We start from the raw sequence: 26,344 nt of genomic DNA, 5'->3' as shown, positions 1-26,344 counted from the left end.
CTGCATGCTAGCATACCGATTGATCTTCCTCTTCTGCTGGGATTTAATCGCCGTGCTTTCTTCATCTCTCTTCTTCAGCACCTGCAGGTTGTACTCTAATTTCTCTTGGTTTAGCTGATAAACTGCTTTCCTCTGCTGAAGCTGCTGCTCAAGAATCTAAAGTTAAAAAGATTATGTGTGTGTGTGTTAAAATTAAAAAGATTATGTGTGTGTGTGAAAGTTAAAAAGATTATGTGTGTGTGTGATACACTAACTCTACACCTGCATCCTTAGTATTACATAACTAGTGTATTTAAAATGTCTTTTGGGGAACATGCTTTGCATAGGTAAATATTTACATAGACATACTTATATAATCCTGTCTGTGTATGTTTATTTACCTAGCTATGTATATCCATATTCAGATGTATTATTCATCTTTGTACCTATATTCATAAATAATAAAGATGTACAAGGTAAAAGTATTGGTAGAAATTTATACTGAAAGTAATATAAAAAGAAACTTCCCTACATTTATAAACTGATCTGTCCTGTGAATTATATCTAGAATTGTACACAAATAAAGGTATGCTCTGAAATACTATATCTATCTATCTAGCTAGCTATATACACACACACACACACACACACACACTAATTGGCCCTAGCTTGTGGGCCTCTGATAAATTGTTCAAGTCATGTTAGAGGAACCTTAGGGATAAGTGCCTCAGCATGCATTGTTAAAAAATCTATCATGAGACTCAAGTTAAAGGCCAAGATAAAATACAAGTCAACAAACTGTAAGCTAAAATCTGTGTACCTAAAGTCTAAGAAAGATCACAGAGATTTCAAGTCCAACTAACTCTGGAAACTTTCACCAGACCCTTTAGAGATATGAGCAGCCCCTCTAAAAACACCATAAAAATAAATATAGCCACAAAAACTTGAAATTTCCCCACTTTGACCTTCCAGAGTGGAAGTGTTACTGTTTAGCAACCCAGGTTCATTTAAAAGGAGGACAGACACAGTCATGCCTACTTTTTGGACTTCCATTAGCTGTATTCATTCATTCAGCAAATATTTATCATGTGCCTAATCTGCGTTCAGATACTTTTCGAGGCGCCATTGGGAAAACACTAGTGAGAAAGGCATAGTCCTGACCTGTCTAGAACAGAGACAGATAAACAAGCACTAGTGATAAGAAGCAAGAGAGAGGGAAGCCCAGTTATGGGACCAATGAGAAGAGCACTGTCCTTGGTCTTGAGAGACCAGGGAAGGCATCCCTGGAAAGATGGCCTGTCTAGCTGAGACCCAGATAATGTGCTGGAGTTATGCAGATGACACCTGAAGGGAGAGGGCTCTAGAGAGAGGAAATAGCATATAAGAGGCGAGAGAGGCGGGGGGGGGGGGGTGGTTGGGAAAACCACAAGAAGTTCGGGATGTGAGACACAAGGCAAGAAATGGTCAGAAATGAGGCTGACCCCATTTCCGAGCAGCAGAGCCCTCCCCAGGGCCAGGAATGTAAAGCATTATCCTGACGGCAATGGAGGCCCACTAAAAATGTTAAGCAGGGAAGGAAAATGGTTGGTCCAGTCACTGCAGAAAGATCACCCTGACAGGTTGTGTAAAAAAAGATCAGAGAGAGGCAAGGCTGGAGGTTAGCATGCTCCTGCCTCTCCTGAGTGAAATGCAGGAATGGGAAGGCAATTCAGTGGAATCAGAAACTCGATAAAGCCACCATGTGCGTGTGCTCTCCAGTCTCCTTCCCGTCTCCCTCTGCTAGGCTACACATTCTTGCCTGGGAATCGACAGAGGAAGTGATTCCAAGCGGCTATCACAGCCCGCTCTGGATCATACTCGAGGAGGGCTCCTGGCGAGGAGGCGATACTTCATTGGGTCAGGAAGCACATCATTTCCATGTGTGCTGTGAAATCCAGTGATCCCCATGTTATAACAGGGGGAATTAGTCAAGGATATTCTACATCACCATGGCAGAGATTTTTCAGTCTCCACTACGAGATGAATATTTGACTGTCTTCTGCAGGATAGAAGCGTGTAGTATCTTTTAACAGATGGTAAATGAAGAATCCTATTGGTCCCTGAGATCTAACTAATCCTACCTCTCGATTTCTCGACTTGCTTTTTATTTACTTTTTCTAGTTAGACATTTTTCTTTGTAAAAACTGTTCCTGAGTGCAAAAGCAGTATTTGCTCATTGTAGAAAATGTGGAAAGTACAGCAAATGAAAAAGAAGACACAGAAGAAAAAGGCTGCACGATGACCGATAACTGCACCCCCAAAGGCGAAGTCGGTTAATATCAGCACGCTCCCCTCCAGTGTCCTTTACGTAGCTGGAATCAGACTATGTCTACAATTTCATATCCTGCTTTTCTCCCTCAATATTACAACAACAATTCCCCATGTTAGTAAAGTTTTATTAACACCATTTTAATGGTACAGAATACTTTTTTTTTGTTTTAGATAGAGTCTTGCTCTGTCGCCCAGGCTGGAGTGAAGTGGCATCATCTCAGCTCACTGAAACCTCCACTTCCCGGGTTCAAGTGATTCTCCTGCCTCAGCCTCTCAAGTAGCTGGGATTACAGGTGCCCACCACCAAGCCTGGCTAATTTTCATATTTTCAGTAGAGACAGAGTTTCACCATGTTGGTCAGGTTGGTCTCAAACTCCTGACCTCAGGTGATCCACCTGCCTCGATCTTCTAAAGTGCTGGGATTATGGGCTAGAATACTTTTATATAGTATGACATTTTATCATATATGAAATATTTAACATGTTTATCATGTAATAATTTACTATTTCCCAACAGTCGTGTGTGTGTGTGTGTGTATGTGTGTGTGTGTGTGTGTGTGTGTGTGTGTATATATAGTTATATATAGTTTTAATAAGTTTCTTTGTTATAAAATAATACTGGGACAAATTATATATAAAACTCTTGGGGTAATTTATATCCTTATGGTAGATTCTGAGAAGTGAAATGACTAAGTCAGAGGTTCTCAATAAATTGCTTTCCAAAGAGCAATCTACGATTTATACTCCCAGTGGCCATGGTGCCCACCTCACCACATCCTGCCAACACTGAGCATCGTGCAGGGCAGACCCTGGAGCACCAGGGGCAGGCCTGGCCCTTGGGTGGGAACTTGGAGCAGGACAGGGAGCTGCCAGATGCTACAGCTACAACTACAAAGGACGCTTTCTGGGCCTGTTTAAAGTTAATTTTGAAATGTCAGACTCAAACGATATCCCAAAGGGCCTATGGATTATGCCAATAGCACAGCCTCATTTCAACTGCAATTATCTGGGTGGCCCCAGGCTGAGTTACTCTGGGCCCTGTCCCCTTCTAGGGATGACCCTGAGTGTTTCCCGGGAAAGGGACTCTCAGCAGCTCTTCTTGCAAAGTTGCAATAATTTATGCCTCCATTCCTCAAATGAAACCAGATCTGCCACTTCAAAAGTCACCAGTGACTTGGTCATAGTGAGGGAGTTAGGAATCAGAACACAAACCAAACACACATGGACTGGACATAAGGGAGGCCATTGGTCTATGAGGCAGCTTGGTACAAAAGTCCAATAGAAAAGCTCTAGCCGGGGGAGAGAGATCCAAGATGGCTGATCACTAGCAGCTCGGGCTCGTAGCTCCTAGTGAAAGCGCAGAGAACAAGAGGACGCCACACTTTCAGACGAATATTTATTGCTCACGGACCAAGAGACTCCCAGCGGAGGAGCCCCACGGGTCGCCAGGGCAACTCTTGTGGCCGGCACGGCAGTTTTGCTGGCGCCTCAGTGCGGCAGTTCTTGGTGCAGAGTCTGGAGATTTCCAGGCAGAAAAGCACCATCAATCTTAACACCGCTGTTTTGGCCGGCACAGTGGATTGCTCAGATTCTGGTGCTGGGAATCAACAAATTGGACGACCTCTCAGAGACCTAGTTAGAAAGTCGGCAATTACAAAGACAACAGAGGGATAAATATAAAATGAAGGGAAGAAACCAGCCTAAAAAGGCAGAGAATACTCAAAATCAGAATGCCTCTCCCTCTACAGGGGATCGCAATTCCTCATCAGTAACGGAACAAGGCTTAATGGAGAACGAGTGTGTTCCAATAACAGAAGCAGGTTTCAAAAGGTGGGTAATAAGAAACTTCTGTGAATTAAAAGAACTTGTTCTAACCCAATGCAAAGAAACTAAGAACCTTGAAAAAATGTTTGACGAAATGTTAACGAGAATGGACAATTTAGAGAGGAATATAAGTGAATTGATGGAGCTGAAAAACACAACACGAGAACTTCACAAAGTAGGCACAAGTTTAAACAGTCGAATTGATCAAGCAGAAGAAAGGATGTCAGATGTCGAGGACCAGCTCAGTGAAATGAAACGAGAAGACAAGATTGGAGAAAAAAGGATAAAAAGGAATGAGCAAAGTCTCCAGGAAATATGGGACTATGTGAAAAGACCTAATTTACGTTTGATAGGTGTACCTGAATGTGACAAAGAGAATGAATCCAAGTTGGAAAATACTCTTCAGGATATCATTCAGGAAAACTTTCCCAACCTAGCAAGGCAGGGTAATATTCAACTCCAGATAATACAGAGAACACCACAAAGATATTCTTCAAGAAGACCAACCCCAAGGCACATAATCGCCAGATTTATTAGGGTTGAAATGAAGGAGAAAATACTAAGGGCAGCCAGAGAGAAAGGTCAGGTTACCCATAAAGGGAAACCTATCAGACTTACAGCAGATCTCTCAGCAGAAACCCTACAAGCCAGAAAAGAGTGGGGACCAATATTTAACATCTTTAAAGAAAAGAACTTTCAACCCAGAATTTCCTATCCAGCCAAACTAAGCTTTACAAGCCAAGGAAAAATTAAATCTTTTGTGAACAAACAAGTACTTAGAGACTTCACCACCACCAGGCCTGCTTTACAAGAGCTTCTGAAAGAAGCACTATACATATAAAGGAACAACCAATATCAGCTTTTCCAAAAATATATCAAAAAGCAAAGAGCATCAACACAATGAAAAATTTACACCAACTAATAGGCAAAACAGCCAACTAGCATCAAATGGCAGTATTAAACTTATATATAATCTAATTGGATAAAAAGCCAAAACCCATCGGTATGCTGCATCCAGACCCATTTCACATGCAACGATACACAAAGACTCAAAACAAAGAGAAGGAGGAAGATTTACCAACCAAACAGAGAGTAAAAATAAACAAATAAATAAAAAGCAGGAGATGCAATTCTCGCCTCAGATAAAGTAGACTTTAAGGCAACAAAGATCAAAAGAGGCAAAGAAGGACATTACACAATGGCAAAAGGATCAACATAACAAGAAGAGTTAACGATTCTATAGATCAACGAGACAGAAAATTAACAAGGACATCCAGGACTTGAACTCAGACTTTGAACAAGTAAACTTGGTGAACATTTGTGGAGCTCTCCACTTCAAATACACAGGGCATGCATTGCCACCTCACGCCTATTCCAGGGGTGGGTGACTGCATGCTTGGAGGTGAATCGCTCCTCGGTGATCGCATGGCATTTCATGGGTTTGAATGAAGTGTTGGTTGGCTGCTTGTTTGTTGTTTTCTTCCCTTATTCCTTCCTGTCTACATCGTTGAGTATAGTTGTTGGTATGGGGGAGGTTTTCGGTGCCCATTGCTGGACTGCATTCTAGCCTGGGCAGGGGAGCGGTGCTCCCGTTCTCTCTCTCTCTTTCTCTTCCTTTTTCTTCCGCTTCTTCATTCTTTTTTTTCTTTCTTTCTTTCTTCCAAAAAAGAAAAGAAAAGCTCTAGCCGGATGAGATGGCTCACGCTTGTAATCCCAGCACTTGGGGAGGCCAAGGTGGGTGGATCACAGGTCAGGAGTTCAAGACCAGCCTGGCCAACATGGTGAAACCCCGCCTCTATTAAAGATACAAAAAATTAGCCGGGCGTAGTGTCATGCGCCTGTAATCCCAGCTACTCCAGAGGCTGAGGCATGAGAATCACTTGAACTCGGGAGGCGGAGGTTGCAGTGAGCCAAGATCATGTCATTGCACTCCAGCCTGGGCAATAGGGTAAGACTCCATCTTGAAAGAAAGAAAGAAAGAGAGAGAGAAAGAGAGAGAAAGAGAAAGAAAGAAAGAAAGAAGAAAGAAAGAAAGAAAGAAAAGTTCCATGTGGGATGTAACTATCTGAGAATAAACGAGCACTCACAGAGAAGGAGGGTCTTCAGAGCTGCTCTCCATTTGGGATGACAATGAATGGCTGTTCAGTCTTCACGGGAACTGATGCCTGGGGGCCCTGAGACCCAGAGTGCATGAATGTCTGCTGCGATGATTTCCAGGGAGCCCTCCTTTTTCTCATGGCCTTGCAATAATCCCCTATCCCTAAGACAGCATTTTCCAGACTTATTTGGCCATAGGATTTTTTTATATTTACAATACAACAAGAATATGTGAACTATAAATGCAAGCTCTAGCACATGCACTCTCATGTGAATTTCATTCTTAAAGGCAGATTATTACATTATATATATATAATATAATTATATACATATACTGTAATTATATATATAGAATAGTATATAAATATATATATATATACATATATATATATATATATGGATGGCTGGGCATGGTGGCTCATGCTTGTAATCCCAGCACTGTGAGAAGCCAAGGCAGGAGGAGTCCTTGAGGACAGGAGTTTGAGACCAACCTGGGCAACAAAGTGAGAAAGTGAGAACCCATCTTTACAAAAGAATTTTTAATTAGCCAGGCATGGTGGCATGTGCCTGCAGTCCCAGCTATTCTGGAGACTGAGGTGGGAGGATTGCTTGAGCCTGGAAGGTCGAGGCTGCAGTGAGCCAAGATCATGCCACTGCACTCCAGTCTGAGCAACAGAGGAAGACCCTGTCTCCAAAAAAAGAAAAGCAGGGGAGATTGGGCAAAGAACGTGAACAACACTTTTCAAAAGAAAGCATACATGTAGCCAACAAGATATGACAAAATGCTCAACATCACTAATCATTAGAGAAATGCAAATCAAAACCACAATGAGATACCATCTCACACCAGTTAGAATGGCTATTAAAAAGTAAAAAAAAAAAAAAAAAAAACACAAAAAAACAGGATATGCTGGTGAGGTTGCAGAGAAAAAGGAACGCTTGCACACTGATGGTGGGAATGTAAAGTTGTTCAGCTATTGTGGAAAGCAGTGTGGCAATTCCTCAAAGAACTTAAAACAGAGCTACCATTTGACAAAGCAATCCCATTATTGGGTATATACCCAAAGGAATAGAAATCATTCTGCCACAAAGACACATGCATGCATATGTTCACTGCAGCCTATTCACAACAGCAAAGACAGGAAATCAACCTAGATGCCCATCAATGATAGACTGGATTTTTAAAATGTGGTACATACACACCATGGAATATTATGCAGCCATAAAAAGGAACAAGATCATATGGTTTGACATAAGGGTTTAGAAAAAAAAAAAGAACAAGAATATATCCTTTGCAGCAACATAGTTGGAGCCGGAGGCTATTATCCTAAGCAAACTAACAAAGGAACAGAAAACCAAATACCCAAATACCGCATGTTCTCACATACGAGTGGGACTGATGAGAACACATGGACACAAAGAGGGGAACGGTAGACACTGGGCCTATTTGAGGGTGGAGGTTGGGAGCAGGAAGAGGATCAAAAAACTACCTATCAGGTACTATGCTTTTTACTGGGGTAATAAAATAATCTGTACAGCAAACCCCTGTGATGTGCAGTTTTCCCATATAGCAAACCAGCACATGTACCCTGAACCTAAAATAAAAGTTAAAAAAACTGTAATTGATTTTGTTAAGTGTCTGTGCTTATTATTCAATTATCCAAAGATATTTTACAAAGTTATAGTTCATGTTCCCAAGACTAATGGCAAAACACAATATTTGTGTCATCTATAAAGATTACAATCTGACCTGCCGCAAAACTCCTTCTATGGTAAATGTAGCACAGGTGTTGATAACACCTTCCCCTCTTTTTCCTGGGGCAGTGCAAGCTTCTCCACAGCTGCTTTTGGGCATCATCTCTTGCCCATGGGCTCAGGAAAAGAGGCTGCCACCAATGTGCCAGCAGAATGGAAATTTAAAACAGCCTTTCCCTTTGGCCTTCTGACCTTCTCTGCTGACTCCAGAGACCCCATTCACCCCGATCTAGACCCTAAGCTGGGCCTGCAGGATCCCATGTTGGAATCCTAAGACTGGCAATGTCATCTCAGGCCACATTCCTGCTCCCTGTTTCTGTTCCATCTCTTGCTCTTTGACACTATTTGTGTAGCTTGTTTTCTTACTCGATAGATTACACGTTCCTGGAGGGCAGAGGCTGAACTCTGTTTATCTCTGTGCTTTGCAGAATGTAAATTAGTATAGTGCAAATAAATATCTTCAACTTTGGGGGATTAATATTCTGGTATTAAAAGTTAACAGCCCCTAAATTTGAGCCGAACATCTTACAATCCTAAATGAGTATGTAAGGTGTACAGATAAAAACACTTGTATCTTCCTGCATCAAGAATTAAATGTTTTCTAGCAGTTTTCTTTTAGGGTGGTGGGCAGGGGAAGGGAGTTTCCACCTAAGCATGCAATGTTTACAGGCTTCTCTTTGCTCTGTTTTTAATAACATGACCTTTACTGGCAGCAAGCACTTGAACATTAAGACTTTTTTTTTACATCTTGTACTTTACCCATTATCCAAATCTATGTGGACTGATCCTTCCTATTTTTGCGGTTTGCAAGAATTTTAGTTCCATATTTTAGAACTGATAGAGTGCTATGCATTAGTTGGGAAGAGCAAATTTGATGTTGAGCTGCGTGTCATATCTTCTTAACAAAAATCAATGCCATTTGGCTTGAAGGTCTAGTGAAAGTGCACTTAAGAGTCACTATAATCCCAGCACTTTTGGAGGGCGAGGAAGGCAGATCACAAGGTCAGGAGTTACAGACCAGATTAGCCAACATAGTGAAACCTTGTCTCTACTAAAACTACAAAAAAAAAAAAAAAAAAAAAAAAATTAGCTGGACGTGGTGGCAGGATAATCACTTGAACCCAGGAGGCAGAGGTTGCAGTGAGTGGAGATTGCTCCACTGCATTTCAGCCTGGGAGACAGAGGTAGACTCTGTCTCAAAAAAAACAAAAAAGTGTCACTATGATAAAGTTCAACCCACTAAAACATTCCCCATGTTGCCATATGGGTAGTCCCTGATTGGATGATTTTTCCCCCAGTTACAGTGTGAAAGTGGTACAGGTAGCCTCAGTTTCCATCTGACACAGGAAAGAACTAAGATGAAAAAGCACTGTGCCCCCTTCCTGCCTGAAATGTCTCCATCTGCCTGCCTCCCACATCCCCACATGCCACCATCAGTCAACCTGGACAGGGACAGCCAGTGGTACCAGGCCCCCTGCCTCCCTGCCCCCCCACTTCTCTGATCTTACCCTACCTCCTACACCCACCCCCGGCATCTCCCCATGTCCTAGTATTTTTTGCCTCATTCAAGTATTTGAACATTGGATTAAGAACATGAAATTCCATATATCTCACTGAAGCCAACAATATGTAGTTTTGTCACATAAATTATCACAGAACCAAGATAAATTCAGAAAGCTTAACAATAGCCATTTTCAGTAAAATCATATCACAGTACAGCCCACAGAAATAGTGCTGTTGTTGGCTGGGCACGGTGGCTCACGTCTGTAATCCCAACACTTTGGGAAGCCGAGATGGGTGGATCACCTGAGGTCAGCAGTTCAAGACCAGCCTGGCCAACAAGGTGAAACCCTGCCTCTTCTAAAAATACAAAAATTAGCTGGGCATGGTGGCGGGCATCTATAATCCCAGCTACTCAGGAGGCTGAGGCAGGAGAATTGCTTTGAACCTGGGAAGCAGAGGTTGCGGTGAGCCGAGGTCACGCCACTGTACTCCAGCTGGATGACAAGAGCAAAACTCTGTCTCAAAAAATAAATAAATAAATAATAAAATAAATAGCGCTACTGTCTTACAGACTTGTACTGTTCTGTCAGTAACTCTCATTTCTGTGACATTAATATGAGAAGGACCTGGGAAGATTCTCAAGACTGGTAAATATATTTGTAACCTAACAGGGTTTTTAATTTAACTTCATATCAAGTAACAGGAAAAGAACTGAAATTCTACCAAAAGCTACGTGGAAAAGTGTTCATCTAAGACCTTTTTCTACATAGAGACTGAAAGGAATAGACCACACTTGAATATGAAGATGCAAGTACGTTACATCTAAATGCAATTAGAGAGACTTTTTTAAACCGGTGTCGAAACAGAATCCTAGACTTGGAAAAAACTTTAGAAACCAGAAAGAACCTCCTACTGCTGCAGGAACCCTTTTTCCACACCGAAGACAGGCAGTCATTCAGCCATTGCACAGTCTGAGATAAGCAATCTTTGCTTTGTAGGACGCCCTTCTGAATATAAGACAGTCCTAACTCTTAGATGCTTCTTTCTGATAGTCAGAATTTGCCTCACTGAAATTTCCAACCATCAGTCAAGGGGCTGTTTGAAATAAGGGGAAGGGTATAGGCTTCTGAGCCAGACAGAATTGGGTTTGAATTCAGGGTTTATCGTGTGCTAGATATATAGCTTTGTCTCTAAGCTTCAGATTCCTGAGATACAAAGTGCTGTTGGTGATGAGGATTAGAGATACCATTCATGAAGTACCTGGATTATGGGAGAGACTCACTTGATGGCTGCCGTTTTTAGCAGTAGCTGTCCTAGCTTTGGCTCTCAGACACAGCCAACTTGTCCTAGGGACATTTTCCCTTTGCCAGGAGTAAAAGGCTTCCAGACCGCTGTAGTATCTTGGCAGTTTTTCTTTCTCTTCCTTCCTTCCTTTCTTTTTCTTTCTTTCTTTGTTCTCTCTCTCTCTCTCTCTCATTCTTTCTGACAAGGTCTTGCTCTCTTGCCCAGGCTAGAGTGATCACAGCTCACTACAGCCTTAAACTCCTGGGCTTAAGTGTGCCTTCAACCTTAGCCTCGTGAGTAGCTGGGACTACAGGTGTGTGCTACCAGGTTCAGCTAGTTTTTTTGTTGTTGGTTGGTTGTTTTTGCTGAGGCAGAGTTTCATTATGTCTCCCAGGCTGGTCTCGAACTCCAGAACTCAAGCAATCCTCACACCTTGGCCTCCCGAAGTGCTGGGATTACAAGTGTAAGCCACCATGCTCAGCCCACCTCCACTGGTTTCTTAAAGGAAGCATCCCTCTGCATATATCCTGTACATGAGCTCCTTCAGATACGAACATTTAAAAGAAGGCAGATGGTTGATAAATATGTGCTGAAGGGACTACCTCTAGAATATCACAGGTAGTCGCCAAATATGAAACATTCACAGGTGTTTTGCCACCCAGGCACTCTAGTGAGGACCAGCTGTTGCACCTGCACATCCTGCTCCAGCTTGATCTTGATCATGTTGTATTCTTCGCAATCCCGGATCCTCTGCTTGTTCAGCTGCTTCTCATAGTCCTCCACTTTCTTCATGCGGTTGATAAGATACTCCAGCTAAAGGCACAGGAAGACAAGGGAAAAGTTAGGGACCATCGTTGCCCCACCTCAATCCTTCAGATGGCCTGACAAGCATAACACAGGGGAGAGTTTGGGAGCTTCACGACTCCGGTGGGGGGAGTCTGGTGGCTTTCAGAAGTCCTGAAGCCCCAAGGCTTTTAGGACTTGGCTTGTATTGCCTAATGGGGTCATTACTCCAGAAACTCTAAGAGGAATGTTCCATTATGAAATTAAGCTCCTCTCCTTGAAGTCTAAATATTTGAAAAAAAGAAATTACACACAGACCCTGAAACCTGGACATTAATTGCTCAGCTGGGAGGCTCTAGGCTTTATATTTCTAAACAGTCTATTGGATCTTGGTCAAGTCACTTCTTTGTTGTTTACAACTCTGAGATAAAATGATAATCCCACACCCTTTAAAAATGTGTCTCAAAACACCTTGGGCCATGAATATTCACAGCTGGGTTAGATACCCAGGAAACAAAGGAGAAGTGACAGGACCATGGAAAACACAGCAGGCTGCCTCGGTGGCACTCACCACCACCAAAGAAACAATCCCCATCCGCAAGGCCACACTCATTAGCAAGCGCAGTAATGAACGCAGTAGTATTCAACCACAGCAATTCTACTCAAGATACAGAAAGGCTAGCAAATTCAGTCACAGTAGAAATCACCCCAGACCCCCCGGATCACCCTTGACAGCTTTCACCCTTTACCTCTTTGGCATTATGAGCCTGAAGGGCCGTCTCCCATTTCTTCCTATTACTGGCCAGTAGCTCTTGGCGTTCCACCTCAAATGCTTTCTACGACCAAGAAGGAAAAAGACTCTTGCGTCTGTTTTGATTGGGCAGGTCCAACCAGTGTCAAAGAACTTTTAGACAACTGTATAAGTGCCATACCACCGACCATATAGAAAAAGTCAAACCCAAATGCAGACTTGCCAAGTTTCATGAGACCAAATGGCTATGGAAGGAGTTGCGTGGAAATCAGCTGTTACGATGTCTATACTCCAAATGCAGAGAGGGAATGTGCCAACAGTCCCGTGGCTTAGTCAATATCAGAGGCCGGGAGCTGGAGGAAGGCCAGTGGCCCTGTTGGCAGTCACAGGTACGTAATTCAACAGTGACTAGCATTGGTTGCCACGGTTGGGGTTCCCATGAAGCAAAGGCAGCATGAAGCTCAGAAGGGGTAGGTGTGGGAATGCAGAAGCAAGTCTCTCCACCCTCTTGGCTCTCTTCCATCTTGGAAAGGACTAAATTTCATTCTCAATCGTGAACGTTTCATTCAAATTCAAAATACTGATTCCTTAATCCTATGCAGCACTCCCCTTCACCACTGTCCACCCCAGTTGCCATAAAGAAACAGATAAATGCCTCACATATGCTTTATGCTTAGGGAGAGCTAATCCCCCTTTTACTCCCCAACTCCTTGTTTATTTTCTTTCAAAACACTTATTACCACCTGTGAAATAATGTATTTAGTGACTTGTTCATTGTCTAGCCGTCTCCTACTAGAATACAGCATCCACTGGGAACTTGCTTTTGTTCATAGCTGCATCCCCAGCCCCCTGGAACACTGCCCAGCATATAATAGACACCTGATATGTACTTGTCAAATGAATGAATGAGTAAATAAATTAATAAAACCCAAGAGCAGAAACAGAAATCAGAGGACAGAGAAGTCATCTGGGGCCCTCCTCAGATCATTAGGACAGACCTAGACCTCCTCCCCCAAGTGCAGAAAGCAGGTCTTTTCACACCCTGTTACCTCAATGTGATAGAGCTCCTCACGAAAGGTTTTCATTACATTCTTCACCTGTTCTTCCATCCGCTCCAGAAGCAGGCAGATGTCATCTGACTGTTTCTTCAAATCCTTCACATACTGGTCATCCTTTTTTTTTAACTCCTAGAAAAAAAGCATGTAAAAGGCTGGACACAAACTGTGTCAGGAGCAAGAGGTGCCAAGCACTCTCTCTAGACCCCTCTCACCAGAATCTGTCAACACTAGGACATGAAACTGCACAAAGAAGGCTGGGCACAGTGGCTCACACCTGTAATCTCGCGCTTTGGACAGCTAAGGCAGGCACTTCAGCTCAGGAGGCCAGCCCGGGCAGTATGGCGGAAACTGGGTCTCCAGAAAAAAGTACAAAAATTAGCCAGACATGGTGGTGCATGCCTGTGGTCCCAGCTACTTGGGAGGCTAAGGTGGGAGGATCACTTGAGCCCAGAAGGTTGAGGCTACAGTGAGCCACGATTGCACCACTGCACTCCAGCCTGGGAGATGGAGCAAGACGCTGTTCCAATAATAATAATAATGAACTGTGTAAAGAGAAAGTGGCTTCAGAAGAGTCTGAGAAGGCCTGGGACAAAGCACAGAAGATGGAGTAGAATGGGCTCAGGGCAAAGCTCTTAACAAGCACCCAGGACCAAACCCCTCAATGTCATCACCTGCTGCAAATTCCCTGCAAGCTCCCAGAAAGCCTAGAGCCTCCCAGCCGAGCAATTAATGTGCAGGTTCCAACACAGGAACATATCTACTGCAGACTAAATTGCATTCCTTAACTAAGGACATAAACTCTGGAACAGCATTTACTGTAAAAATACTACAGTCACGTGCCACATAACATTTAAGTCAATGATAGACCATATATACGACAGTGGTTCCATAGGATTATAATACAGTATCTTTCCTGTGCCTTTTCTGTTTAGATACACAAATACTTATCATGGAGTTACGACTGCTTACAGTATTCAGTATAGTAACATGCTGGACAGGTTTGTAGCCTAGGAGCAATAAATAGGCTGTATCATATAGCCTAGGTGTGTAGTAGGTTATACTATCTAGGTTTGTGTAAGCACGTTATGATGTCTGCACAACAATGAAATCACATAACGATGCATTTCTCAGAATATATCTCCATCAAGTGACACATGACTGTATTTCCATTAGATAGCTAATAACTCTACAATTATTGCAAAGCTTTTTCTTCTAGTTAAAAGTTTATAACTTGAAAAGACATCAAAATTGGAAAAGAGTTAAAATTATCTTTGTTCACAGATGACATGATCTTATATGTAGAAAAACTAGAGATTTCACACACACACACACATACACACACACAAACCTGTTAGAACTGAAACAAATTCAGCAAAGTTGCAGGACACAAAATCAAAATTCAAAAATCACACCAGGCAGGGCGTAGTGGCTCACACTTGTAATCCTGTAATTCCAGCACTTTGGGAGGCCAAGGTGGGCGGATCACTTGAGGTCAGAAGTTCGAGACCAGCCTGGCCAACATGGAGAAACCCCGTCTCTACTAAAAGTACAAAATTAGCCAGGCATGGTGGTGCATGCCTGTAATCCCACCTACTTCGGAGGCTGAGGCAGGAGAATCAATTGAATCTGGGAGGCAGAGGTTGTGGTGAGCTGAGATCGTGGCATTACACTCCAGCCTGGGCAACAAGAACAAAACCCCATCTCAAAAGAAAAAAAAAAAATCACTATTCTCAATGGCCAAGATTTGGAATCAACCTAAGTGTCCATCAACAGATGAATGGAGAAAGCAAATGTGGTTCATATACACAATCGAGGACTATTCAGCCGTAAAAGAGAATGAGATCCTGTCATTTGCAACAACATGATGGAATTGAAAGGCATTGTGTTAAATGAAAATGGCAGGTATAAAAATTCAAACTTTGCATGTTCTCACTCACTTGTGGGAGTTAAAGATTAAAACAATTAAACTTGAGGGGATCGAAAGTAGAATGATAGTTACCAGAGGTTAAGAAAGGGTAGTGGGGAGTTGGGGAGGAATGGAGATGGCTAATAGGTAAAAAAATACAGTTAGAATGAATAAGATCTAGTATTTGACAGCACAACAGGGTGACTAAGGTCAGCTAGATTCATTGTACATTTAAAAATAACTAAAAGAGTAAAATTGGATGTTTGTAACACAAAGAAATAATACATGCTTGAAGGGATGGATACCCATTTACCCCCATGTGATTATCACACATTGTATGGCTGTATCAAAATATCTTATGTATCCTATAAAATTTTTTAATTTTAAATTTAAAAAGAAAAAGGTCAGGACAGGCACAGTGGCTCACACCTATAATCCCAACAGTTTGGAAGGCAAAGGTGAGTGGGTCATATGAGGTCAGGAGTTCGAGACCAGCCTGGGCAATGTGGTGACACCCCATCTCTACTAAAAACACAAAAATCAGCTGGGCATAGTCATACACACTGTAATCCTAGCGACTCAGGAGGCTGAGGCAGGAGGATCACTTGAGCCCAGGAGGTGGAGGTTGTAGTGAGCCAAGATTGGGCCACTGCACTTCAGCCTGGGTGACAGAGTGAGACTCTGTCTCAAAAAAATAAAATAAACTGGCCAGGTGCGGTGGTTCACGCCTACAATCCCAGCACTTTGGGAGGCCAAGGTAGGCGGATCACGAGGTGAGGAGATGGAGACCATCCTGGCCAACAAGGTGAAACTCCGTCTCTACTAAAAAAAAAAAAATACAAAAATTAGCTGGGCTCGGTGGCAGGCACCTGTAATCCCAGCTACTCGGGAGGCTGAGGCAGGAGAATAGCTTGAATCAGGGAATAGGAGGTTGTAGTCAGCCGAGATCGCACCACTGCACTCCAGCCTGGTAACAGAGCAAGACTCCGTCTCAAAAATAAATAAATAAATAAAACAAATTTTTAAAAAATGTTAAATCAGTTGCATTTTTATATACAAATAATGACCAATCCAAAATGGAAATTAAGAAAGTAAACCATTTACTATAGCACCAAAAAGAATGAAATACGTAGGAATAAACTTAACCAAGTAGGCAAAAGACTTCTATACCAAAAACTACAAAACACTACTAAAAGGAATCAAAGAAGATACAAACAGAAGATATCCTGTGCTCATGAATTGGATGACTCAATATTGTTGAAATGTGCATACTATACAAAGCGATCTACAGATTCAATGCAATCCTTATCAAAACCCCAACATCATGTTTTGTGGGAACAGAAAAACCATCCTAAAATTTGTAAAATTCAGTATCTCAAGGGACCAAAAATAGCCAAAATAATCTTGAAAAAGAAGGAAGTTGGAGGCCCCACATTCCCTGACTTCAAAACATACTACAGGGCAGGTACGGTGGCTCATGCTTGTAATCCCAGCACTTTGGGAGGCCAAGGTGGGCAGATCACCCAAGGTCAGGAGTTCGAGACCAGCCTGACCAACATGGTGAAACCCCATTTCTACTAAAAATGCAAAAATTAGCTGGGCGTGGTGGCACAGGCCTGAAGTCTCAGCTATTCTGGAGGTTGAAGCAGGAGAATTGCTTGAACCTGGGAGATGGAGGTTGCAGTGAGCCGAGATTGTGCCACTGCACTCCAGCCTGGGCGACAGAGCAAAACTCCATCTTAAAAAAACAAAACAAAACAAAAAAACTACAAAGCAACAGTAATTAAGAGAGTGTGGAACTGACATAAAAGTAGACATACAGACCAAGGGAACTAGAGAGCTCAGAAATAAACCCCTGCATATATGACCAAATGGCTTTTGACAAGGGTCAAAATGATAAATAAATGATATATAAACCCCTGCATCCATGGTCAAATGACTTTTGACAAGACTATAGAGCAGAGAAAGTATAGTCTGTTCAACAAATGGTATTGAGAAAACTGGATGTTCACAGGCAAGAGAATGAAGTTGGGCCCTTACCTTATACCATATACAAAAATGACTCAAAATTGATTAAAGACCTAAAACTATTAAACTCCTAAAAGAAAATAATAGGAGACAAGCTTCTGCACATTGGATTTGGCAATAATTTCTTAGACATGACACCAATAGCCCAGGCAACAAAATCAAAAATAGACAAATGGGTCTGCACCAAACTCAAAAATTTTTGCACATCAAAAAAATCAAGAGCAAGAAGGCAACATATGGAATAGGAAATCATAATTGAAAATCATATATCTCATAAGGGGTTAATGTCTAAAATATATAAGGAACTTCTATAACTCAAAAACAACCCAATTTTAAAATAAGCAAAGAATTTAAACAGACATTTCTCTAAAGATAATATATAAATGGCCAATAAACACTGAAAAACATGTGCAACATCTCTAATCATTAGGGAAACGCAAATCAAAACCACAGCAAGATATCACCTCGTACCATCAACATAGAAACTATCAGAAAAACAGGATGTAAGTGGTGGTGAGAATACAGAGAAGTTAGAACCCTTGTGTATTGTTGGTGGGAATGTAAAATGGTGCAGTCATTATAAAAAACAGTATGGAGGTTCCTAAGAAAATTAAAAATAGAATTACCATATGACCCAGCAATCCTACTTTTAAGTGTACATCCAAATAATTCAAAGAAGGATCTCAAAGAGATACGTGCATACCCCCGTCCATAGCACCATTACTCACAATAGCCAAAAGGTGAAATCCAACCCAAATGTCCATTCACAGAAGAATGTATGAACAAAATGTGGTATATACATGCAATGAAATACTATGCACCCTTAAAAAGGAAGGCAATCCTGTCACATGCTACAATGAAATCCATCTACACTAAGCAAAATATGCTAGTCACAAAAGGACAAATGCTGTATGTTCACTCACATGAAGTATCTAAAGTAGTCAAAATCATAGAAACAGAAAGTAGAAAGGTGATTACCAAGCGCTGGAGGTGGTGGCGGGACGGGGAAGAGGGAATCAGTGTCTAATGGGTACAGTGTTCCCACGTTGCAAGATGAAAAAGTTCTTAGGGATCTGTTGCATCTGAATGCTGTATATTTAACATGACTAAAATATACATTTTTTTGGTTTTTGGTTTTTGAGACAGAGTCTCACTCACTCTATCGCCCAGGCTAAAGTGCAGTGGTTCGAGCTCGGCTCACTGCAAGCTTTGTCTCCCATGTTCAGGCGATTCTCCTGCCTCAGCCTCCCAAGCAGATGGGATTACAGGCGTGTGCCACCACACCCAGCTAATTTTTATATTTTTGGTAGAGATGGGGTTTCACCATGTTGATCAGGCTGGTCTCAAACTCCTGACCTCAAATGATCCATCTGCCTTGACCTTCCAAAGTGCTGGGATTACAGGCGTGAACCACCATACCTAGCCCATGAACTATATACCTTAAAATGATAGTGATGGCAAATTTAATGATATGTGTTTCTCACCATAATAAAAAAAAAAAAGAAAAAAGTTTATAACATGAGATGTACAGCATCCTAAATAATGAAATAAAAGGTTTCTACATTTTTACATTCAGGAAAAGCAAACCAGTAACCCAGCTAAATCCCAGGTAGACCCCCCTCACCGCTGGGCTTGAGGGCCCGGGCCTCTTGCCTGCTGTAACTCGCTGATGAGCTTGTTCTTATCTTCTAACAGCCCAGCACAGTGCAGCTGTTGGGTATTGAGCATTTCCCACAGCTCCTGGGGAATTCTCTTCTGCTTGCCCTCTTCCCACTTTGAGGTGATTTCATCGAATTTGTCCTGGCTGCTCTTAACTTCATTTTCCAGCTTCTCAATCCTGCGAATACAAACACGCCAGCCATGCCAGGCCAGCTTGAGATGCTGCCTCCAACAGAGCAGGTATGTTCTCTAGAATCACTATAATATATGGCCTAGGTACTGGGCACTACCCAACACACCCACTCAAAATCAAACTCAATGCTGAGAAATCTTTTAGTTTAATGCTTGACTACGAGTAACTTAGGCCACCTAAGGAAAATGACGCATAGCAAAAACAGATCAACATTAAGGCTACACACACACACAAACACATACACACCCCCCAAGAGTCAACTGGTCACCTGCTTCTGAGTAAGATGATAACACACAACAGTTAAACACTGGGTCTCTGGAGTCACAGAGCTTATGTTCAAGTCCTGACTTTGCTACTGAGTGACAGTCAACCTTTTAGACAAGTTGCATAACCTGTTCAAGCCTCACTTTTCTCATCTGTACAATGAAGTGGATGAAAGTATCTACCTTCACGTGGCTGGCTGTCGTCAGGATGAAATAAGATGATACGCGCAGCACAGGTGCTCAGTGTGGGAGTCACTTAACACATGGTACTTAAATTATCAATTTTTTATTAGTAACATGACCTCATGTGTCTGGCTACTCCTTTCCCATGTTACCAATAAATGACTACTGGAATGTACAAATAGGGAAACTCCACCATGAGTAATGGAAAATAGGGAGAACCTTGCCATCAATTCCAAATAACTCCATGATGGAGCACACGGAGGATGGGGCGAGGCAACAGGAAGGCAGGAGGGCTGAGCTGGGGCCCCTCTGGGAACAGTGGCTAGGATGTCTCACAGGGACTCTCTGCTCCTTGTAACAGACTAATCCTTTGAGGGCACCTCCAAACAAACCCCCTGAGGAACCCAAGTCACAACTTAAACATCCTGCAATCCCCTCTCCCTGTCCCATCCCCCACCCACCCCACCTTCCAAGCTAGGACACTTTTTAAATTTAATTGACTTTTTAATTTCAAGAAATGAGAAACAGCTGTCAGGTCATCTTCCCACAGCACACTGGCCGCGTAACCCTGCCACCTGAGACCTTCAGCATTGCTCAGTGGCTAGAGGATGAGGCCTAACTCCTTGTCATGACCTTCCCCACCTTTCACAAGCTGACCCTGCTGGGGATCTGCCGACTCAGTTCCTGGTACAGCTCATAGGGGCAGTGGGAAGTTTCGAGAATAAAAATCACCAACCTACACTGGAAGAGCTGGTAAAGTTGCTAACGAGGGAGCTACTTAATGCTGAACAACTAAAAACATTGTTAAAATTGTCCCCTGTGTGTATATGATAAGATGAGCCAAAATGGTCAAGTGGTTGTTTTTTTTCTTTCTTTTTTTTTCTTAAGACAGAGTTTCACTCCCATTGCCCAGGCTGGAGTCCAGGGGCACACTCTTGGCTCACTACAACCTCCACCTCCTGGGCTCAAGTACTGGGACTACAGGTGTGTGCGTGCCACCATACACAACTAATTTTTTGTATTTTTAGTAGACACAGGGTTCACTATGTTGGCCAAGCTGGTCTTGAACTCCTGACCTCAAGTGATTCACCCACCTTGGCCTCCCAAAGTGCTGGGATTACAGGCGTGAGCCACCCCACGCCTGGCCAAGTGGTTGCTTTTCTAATTGTTTAAGAAATCAATTGAAGAACAATTTAAAGTTTAAATGAGGAGCTGCTATCAGTGTACCTCTGTGTGCAAGCCAATGAAGTTTAATTCTTCTAAGCAGCTTATCCCTCTCTGCTGGACAGACTGAGACCTGGGCCATGGGTGTGCAGGGCAGTCTGCCTCCAGAGGACAGGAGCTGAGGGCGTGACACAGGTTCCTGTTATCCCTCTGACCCTCCATCCTTCTAGGCATGGTGCCCTTAGTATTCTTTAATAACACTGCCATCTTTACACATAGCACTGAGACGCTTATGGGTTCGGTCATTCTCACCAATTTAATCCCAAGACTGCCCAGTTGACCTTCTTAGCCTCATCTCTTTCCTTCTGCCACCACCCATACATCCTTCGCTATCATGCCATTCCCAAGCACGTCATGTGATCCCACACCTCTGCTCTCAAGTGTTCCCTCTGCCTAAAATGCCTACTCTTCAACTCCTCAAACTCCTATTCATCCCTCACAGCCCAACTCAATGTCACCTTGCCTGGGAAGTTTTCTCTAATCTCTGCAGATAGAATGAAAGGCCTCCTGTGTGTGTTACTACAACCCTTAACACATTATATATTTTAGCACGAATTATGGGAGTTTCCATGTGTCTCTTGACTAGACTGTGAATACCACACACAGAGGCCATGTCTCACTCCTTTCATATATACACAGCTTGGCACATATCAGCAACGTAGTACTTGAGGAAGGAAGGAAAGAAAAGAGAGAAGAGGAGGGAGGGGGAACTTATAAGGGAAAGAAAAGAGAGAAGAGGAGGGAGGGGGAACTTATAAGGGCAGGAAGGGAATTGCCTAAGGTGGACAAAGTCACCTTCCAATGATTCCGGAGAATTGCGGGACCCATGGAGGGGATTACCTTCCGTCCACCAGGCACAGAGTAGCACAGTCCTTACCTCTGACGCTTTATGTCCTCTTCTTCAACTCTCCTGTGGATCTCTCTGATATCTATTGCCACCTGGATATTTGTCACCAACTCGGTGCCACAGAGCAGAAGTTTAGCCAATTTCTGAAAAGAGAGAGAGAAGAATTTACAAAGTTAGAACACTTTGGAAATAATGTATAAAGTCAGAAATATTTTTGCACAACTGTCCATAGCTCTTCTTCCATTCAAGCAGGAAGCGGCAGCTACCTTAAGACTTTTACGAGTGGCTTCTATGCAGCAACCCTTTTCTATCAGGACATTTGTGATGTGATTTTACAGCTCACAATTTAAAAGCACTCTGCAGTTCTTGGCCAGGCACGGTGGCTCATGCCTATAATCCCAGCACTTTGGGAGGCCAAGGCGGGTGGATTATTTGACGTCAGGAGTTCAAAACCAGGTTGGCCAACACGGAGAAAGCCCATCTCTACTAAAAATTCAAAAATTAGCCAGGTGTGATGGTGGGTGCCTATAATGGGAGGCCAAGGCAGGAGAATCACTTGAACCCAGGAGGTGGAGGTTTCCATAAGCCAAGATCATGCCACTGCACTCCAGCTGAGGACAAAGCAAGACTCTGTCTCAAAAAAAAAAAAAAAAGGTGTTGCCCTTGCACTGGTGCCCTGTTTCTTGGCTCCTGGGCTCCAGCCTAAATGACAGAGTAAGATTCCATGTCAAAAAAAAAAAAAAAATTATATATATATACACACACACACATATATATCCTTCTATCTCAATACCTTTATAACAATTTAAAAGTCTTAGTTTGAATTCAGATACACCTTGGAGTTCTACTCATAACTGGGTAGTTAAGGGAGAGCCTGCCTCTGGCTGCAGCTCCCAGCCCACCCCCAGCTGTTCTGCAGGCATGTGGATTTTCCAGACTACACATCCAAGCTCCATCTATACCCTGTGGCCATCCGTCAGGCCCGGGGGTTGCATAACAATGGCCTCATCTGCCCTGAGGAGGACAGGCTCTGGGAAGAGGCACACACAGGTTGAAGGTAGGCTCAAAGTCATTCGGGCAGGGAATTTTGGCTCCCATGGGACTCAGTGATCTAGAGAAGACAATGGGGGTTTGAAAGGACATGAGGCAAGTCTACTTGGGGGGTGCATCCACAGGAAATCCAGAGCAGAACCCAGACCCCCATCATCACCACTTCTATTTAATGAGCTGGAATACCCAACTAATGCAATAGAGAAGAAAAAGAAAGAAAAGATATAAAAATTAGACAGGAAGAAATAAAACTCATTATTTTCAGATGATATGATTACATATGTTAAAAAAAAAAAATCCAAAAGAAGCCAAAGGTAACTATTAGAATTAACAAGTGAATTTGGCAAGGTCACTGGATACCAGGTCAATGTATTAGAATCAACTATACATTTATATACCCCCAATGAACCATTATAACCTGAACAAAAAGTGTAAAACATTGCTGAGCCAAATTAAAGAATACCTCTCATGGATTATAAATTCAATTCAATCAATTGAAATCACAGCAGGTTTTTTTGGTAGAAATTGACAAGCTGATTCTAAAATGTATATGAAGATACAAAGGGTCAAGAATAGCTAAGACAAGGCTGGGCGCAGTGGCTCATGCCTGTAATCCCAGCACTTTGGGAAGCTGAGGCAGGAGGATCACTTGAGGCCAAGAGTTCGAGACCAGCCTGGCCAACATGGTGAAACCCCATTTCCAGTAAAAATACAAAAATTAGTCGGGTATGGTGGCACATGCCTGTAATCCCAGCTACTCAGAAGGGTGAGGCATGAGAATGACTTGAACCCTTGAAACTGGGAGGCGGAGGTTGCAGTAAGCCAAGACTGCGCCACTGCACTCCAGCCTGGATGATAGAACAAGACTGTCTTGTAAACAAAAAATAAATAGCCAAGACTATCTGGAAGAACACAGTCGGGGGACTTACCCTACCAGACAGCATATTAAGAACCGTCATAAAGCTACAGTACTTAAAACTGTGGAATCAGCACAAAGCTGGTGATACAGTTTTGATATGTGTCCCCACCTAAATCTCATGTTGAATTTTAATCCCCAAAATTGGAGGTGGAGCCTGGTGGGAAATGATTGGATCATGGGGGTGGATTTCTCATGGTTTAGCAGCATTCTCTTGGCGTTATGATAGTGAGTGAGTTCTCGTGAGATTTGGCCATTGTAAAGTGTGTGGCACCCCCCTGTGCTCCCTGTCTCACTCTTGCTCCTGCCACGTGAGATGCCTACTTCCCCTTTTCCTTCTGTCATGATTGGAAGCTTCCTGAGGCCTCCCTAGAAGCAGAGCCCACCTTGCTTCTTGTACAGCCCACAGAACCATGAGCCAATTGAACCTCCTTATAAAGGGTCCAGTCTCAAGTATTTCTTTATCTCAATGTGAGAATGCAGTAATACAGACAGACATAAATACCAAGGAAGAAAACAGAGAATGTAGAAACAAACTCACACATACATGATCACCTGATTCATGACAAAGGTGCACAACAATGCAGTGGGGAGAGGATAAATTTTCAGTAAATGGTGCTGAGTCAACTAAAAATCTATATAGACAACAACAAACCTGGAACCCTACCCTTACATGGTAGACAAAATCAATTCCAGATAGGTCACTGGCCAAAATGTAAATGGTAGAATAATAAAGTTTCTAGAAGAAACCATAGAAGACTGTCTTCATAAATATGAAGTAGACAAAGGTTAAACAGGACACAAAAATAATGACCACTAAAAACATCATAAACTGTAGGGTCAAGGGTGGGGCCCAGTCTGCCCAGATCTTATGTCAGAACTAATCATCAATACCCGAATCTTGAGGAAGGGAGCATCTTTTGTGTACATTTCTCCTTGATGCCAAGGCTCTTCACTATTTAAGTTCTAAGTGAAAGGAACCTTCAAAACCTGCTAATGATAATATCAGAGGGAAAAGAGGGAAAAAAAAGAAAAGGAAAAAGGAAAAAGAAATTTTAAAAAACTTGCTAATGAAAACAATATTATCTCTTTGGGTTTTTTGCTTTGTTTTGTTTTGTTTCAGTCCCATGATGGTTTTGTTTTTTATTTCTTAAATGGCTGAGTTATAATCCAGCTAGTGTGCCATAATTTCATACTTTCAGTGTGTGTCACCGCAGTGACACTGCCACAGCCCCAAGCTGAGGGCCGACACACAATTCACGGAACCGATTCATCATATTTGGTCTTTATGTAAATAATACATGTTTTTAAATTGCCTAAATATACCATTCTGAGCCATTTCATCCCAATTTCATCCCACCAGGAAAAAAACAGATTTCTTCCTCTCTAAAAATATTAAATACCAAAATAACTACATTTAAATAAATAATGTTACGATGATGACATTAAAAAGCTCAGCATCAGGCGGACGCCCTTTCTCCATGTGCACTGCTGCTCAGCCCTGAGCTGGCACAATTGGGAAAGTCGAGCGGTTTTCTTCCCAAGGTGCCGGGCAGGTGCAGGGACCTCCCACTCTCATTCCCTCACCCTTCTCCTCTCCTTTCATTTTCTGTACAGTAGTCAGCCTCAGGATTAGGTTCAGTTCTGAAAGGTCGGGGACGTTTCCTACCACAAGTCAGGAAATGCCCCAGACGTCCCCTGCAGGGCACTGCTGGGACTCTCCTCCACTATGATGGCTGCTCACCGTGGGTGGGAAAACTGCGACGCTAAACAGAAGACGTCGTGTCAGAGGGCGCCCAGAGCCGGGGATGACACCCAAAATACAAACATACCACGGAGAGACCTGGGATCTTAGTTTCAAAAGAGCCTGTGAGAAAAGACTGAATCTTTTTTTCCAAATGAAGTAGTAATGGTTCTGTCGTTTTAAACATAAACAATACTTAGGAGACTTGTTTTACTTAGAGTGGAAAATTTTGCCAGGGACAAAGTCAACCCAAAGAAACGAACAACAAAAACAGCCAGAAAGAGAACAGTTAAGTGCAGCTCGGTGAGTCCCGGCAGTTCCTTCGCAGCACCAGCTCCTCCCTGGGTTCTCAGGGTTCCATGTAGCCGCAGCATCCGTCCACCTGTCCACGCCACCCACACGCTGAAATGGAGGTGGATGAAATTCATCAGGCAGCTACTGCAGCATGGAAATGTGCAGATGCCACAAAGTAGCTTCATCTGAACTTTAACAAGAGAGACAAAAGGAAATCATTCTAGGCTGAAAACAAAAAACTACATTGTTTCTTTTCCCCAAATGATTCCACTGAAAGGCCCTGTGTGATTCCAAAAGTCTGAGTAGAAATGGAGTGATGTGAAATGCCCAAAACCCCATTATTTTGCAAAGAAAGTACACCTCAAAATACTCTAATTCCACATGTGAGCAACAAAACACCGTCTTGTCTCTGCTGCCTGGGGGGTCCTGTGAGGGCGGCGGGGACGGCTCCCCCCACGTCCCGAGGGCCTAATACTGGGAGACCCACCTGCAGCAGGCGCTGACTCTGCCGTCCTCACAGCGATGCGCGGTCCTTGCAGGAGGACCAAAAGTCTCACTCGTAGGTAAAAGCTGAACCCAAAGGCAGAAGCAGGTGCTCAGTGGGAGAGACACTGTCTCCAAAATCAGGTTTTGTTGTGTGTGGTTTTTGTTCAAGTGTGACTTCTGTCTTTAAATTAAGGAGTTTTAAGGCCAC

At 42.8% G+C, this 26,344-nt stretch overlaps 1 protein-coding gene across 6 annotated transcripts in view; it reads right to left on the bottom strand.

The window, feature by feature from the left end:
• Window positions 1-26,344, bottom strand: part of DRC1 (dynein regulatory complex subunit 1) — a 58,986-nt gene that overhangs the window by 14,322 nt on the left and 18,320 nt on the right. For 3 of the 6 annotated variants that reach the window (XM_012475554.2, XM_064364262.1, XM_064364264.1), the window contains exons 3-8: window positions 21,677-21,789; window positions 18,931-19,114; window positions 13,335-13,472; window positions 12,284-12,370; window positions 11,442-11,564; window positions 17-156 (exon numbers count right to left, since the gene is read on the bottom strand). In XM_012475554.2, the coding sequence (XP_012330977.2) occupies window positions 17-156; window positions 11,442-11,564; window positions 12,284-12,370; window positions 13,335-13,472; window positions 18,931-19,114; window positions 21,677-21,789 (785 nt within the window). Of the gene's footprint in view, window positions 1-16; window positions 157-11,441; window positions 11,565-12,283; window positions 12,371-13,334; window positions 13,473-18,901; window positions 19,115-21,676; window positions 21,790-24,506; window positions 24,992-26,137; window positions 26,165-26,344 lie in introns of those variants that run through there. The other 3 variants (XM_064364266.1, XM_064364263.1, XM_064364265.1) reach the window with 3 other exon arrangements.

This window comes from Aotus nancymaae, unplaced genomic scaffold (assembly GCF_030222135.1).
Source record: "Aotus nancymaae isolate 86718 unplaced genomic scaffold, 86718_ANA_hifiasm-v0.15.2.pri h1tg000057l, whole genome shotgun sequence".
In the NCBI taxonomy this organism is placed as follows: domain Eukaryota; kingdom Metazoa; phylum Chordata; class Mammalia; order Primates; family Aotidae; genus Aotus; species Aotus nancymaae.
This window is presented reverse-complemented; position numbering and strand designations above follow the sequence as displayed.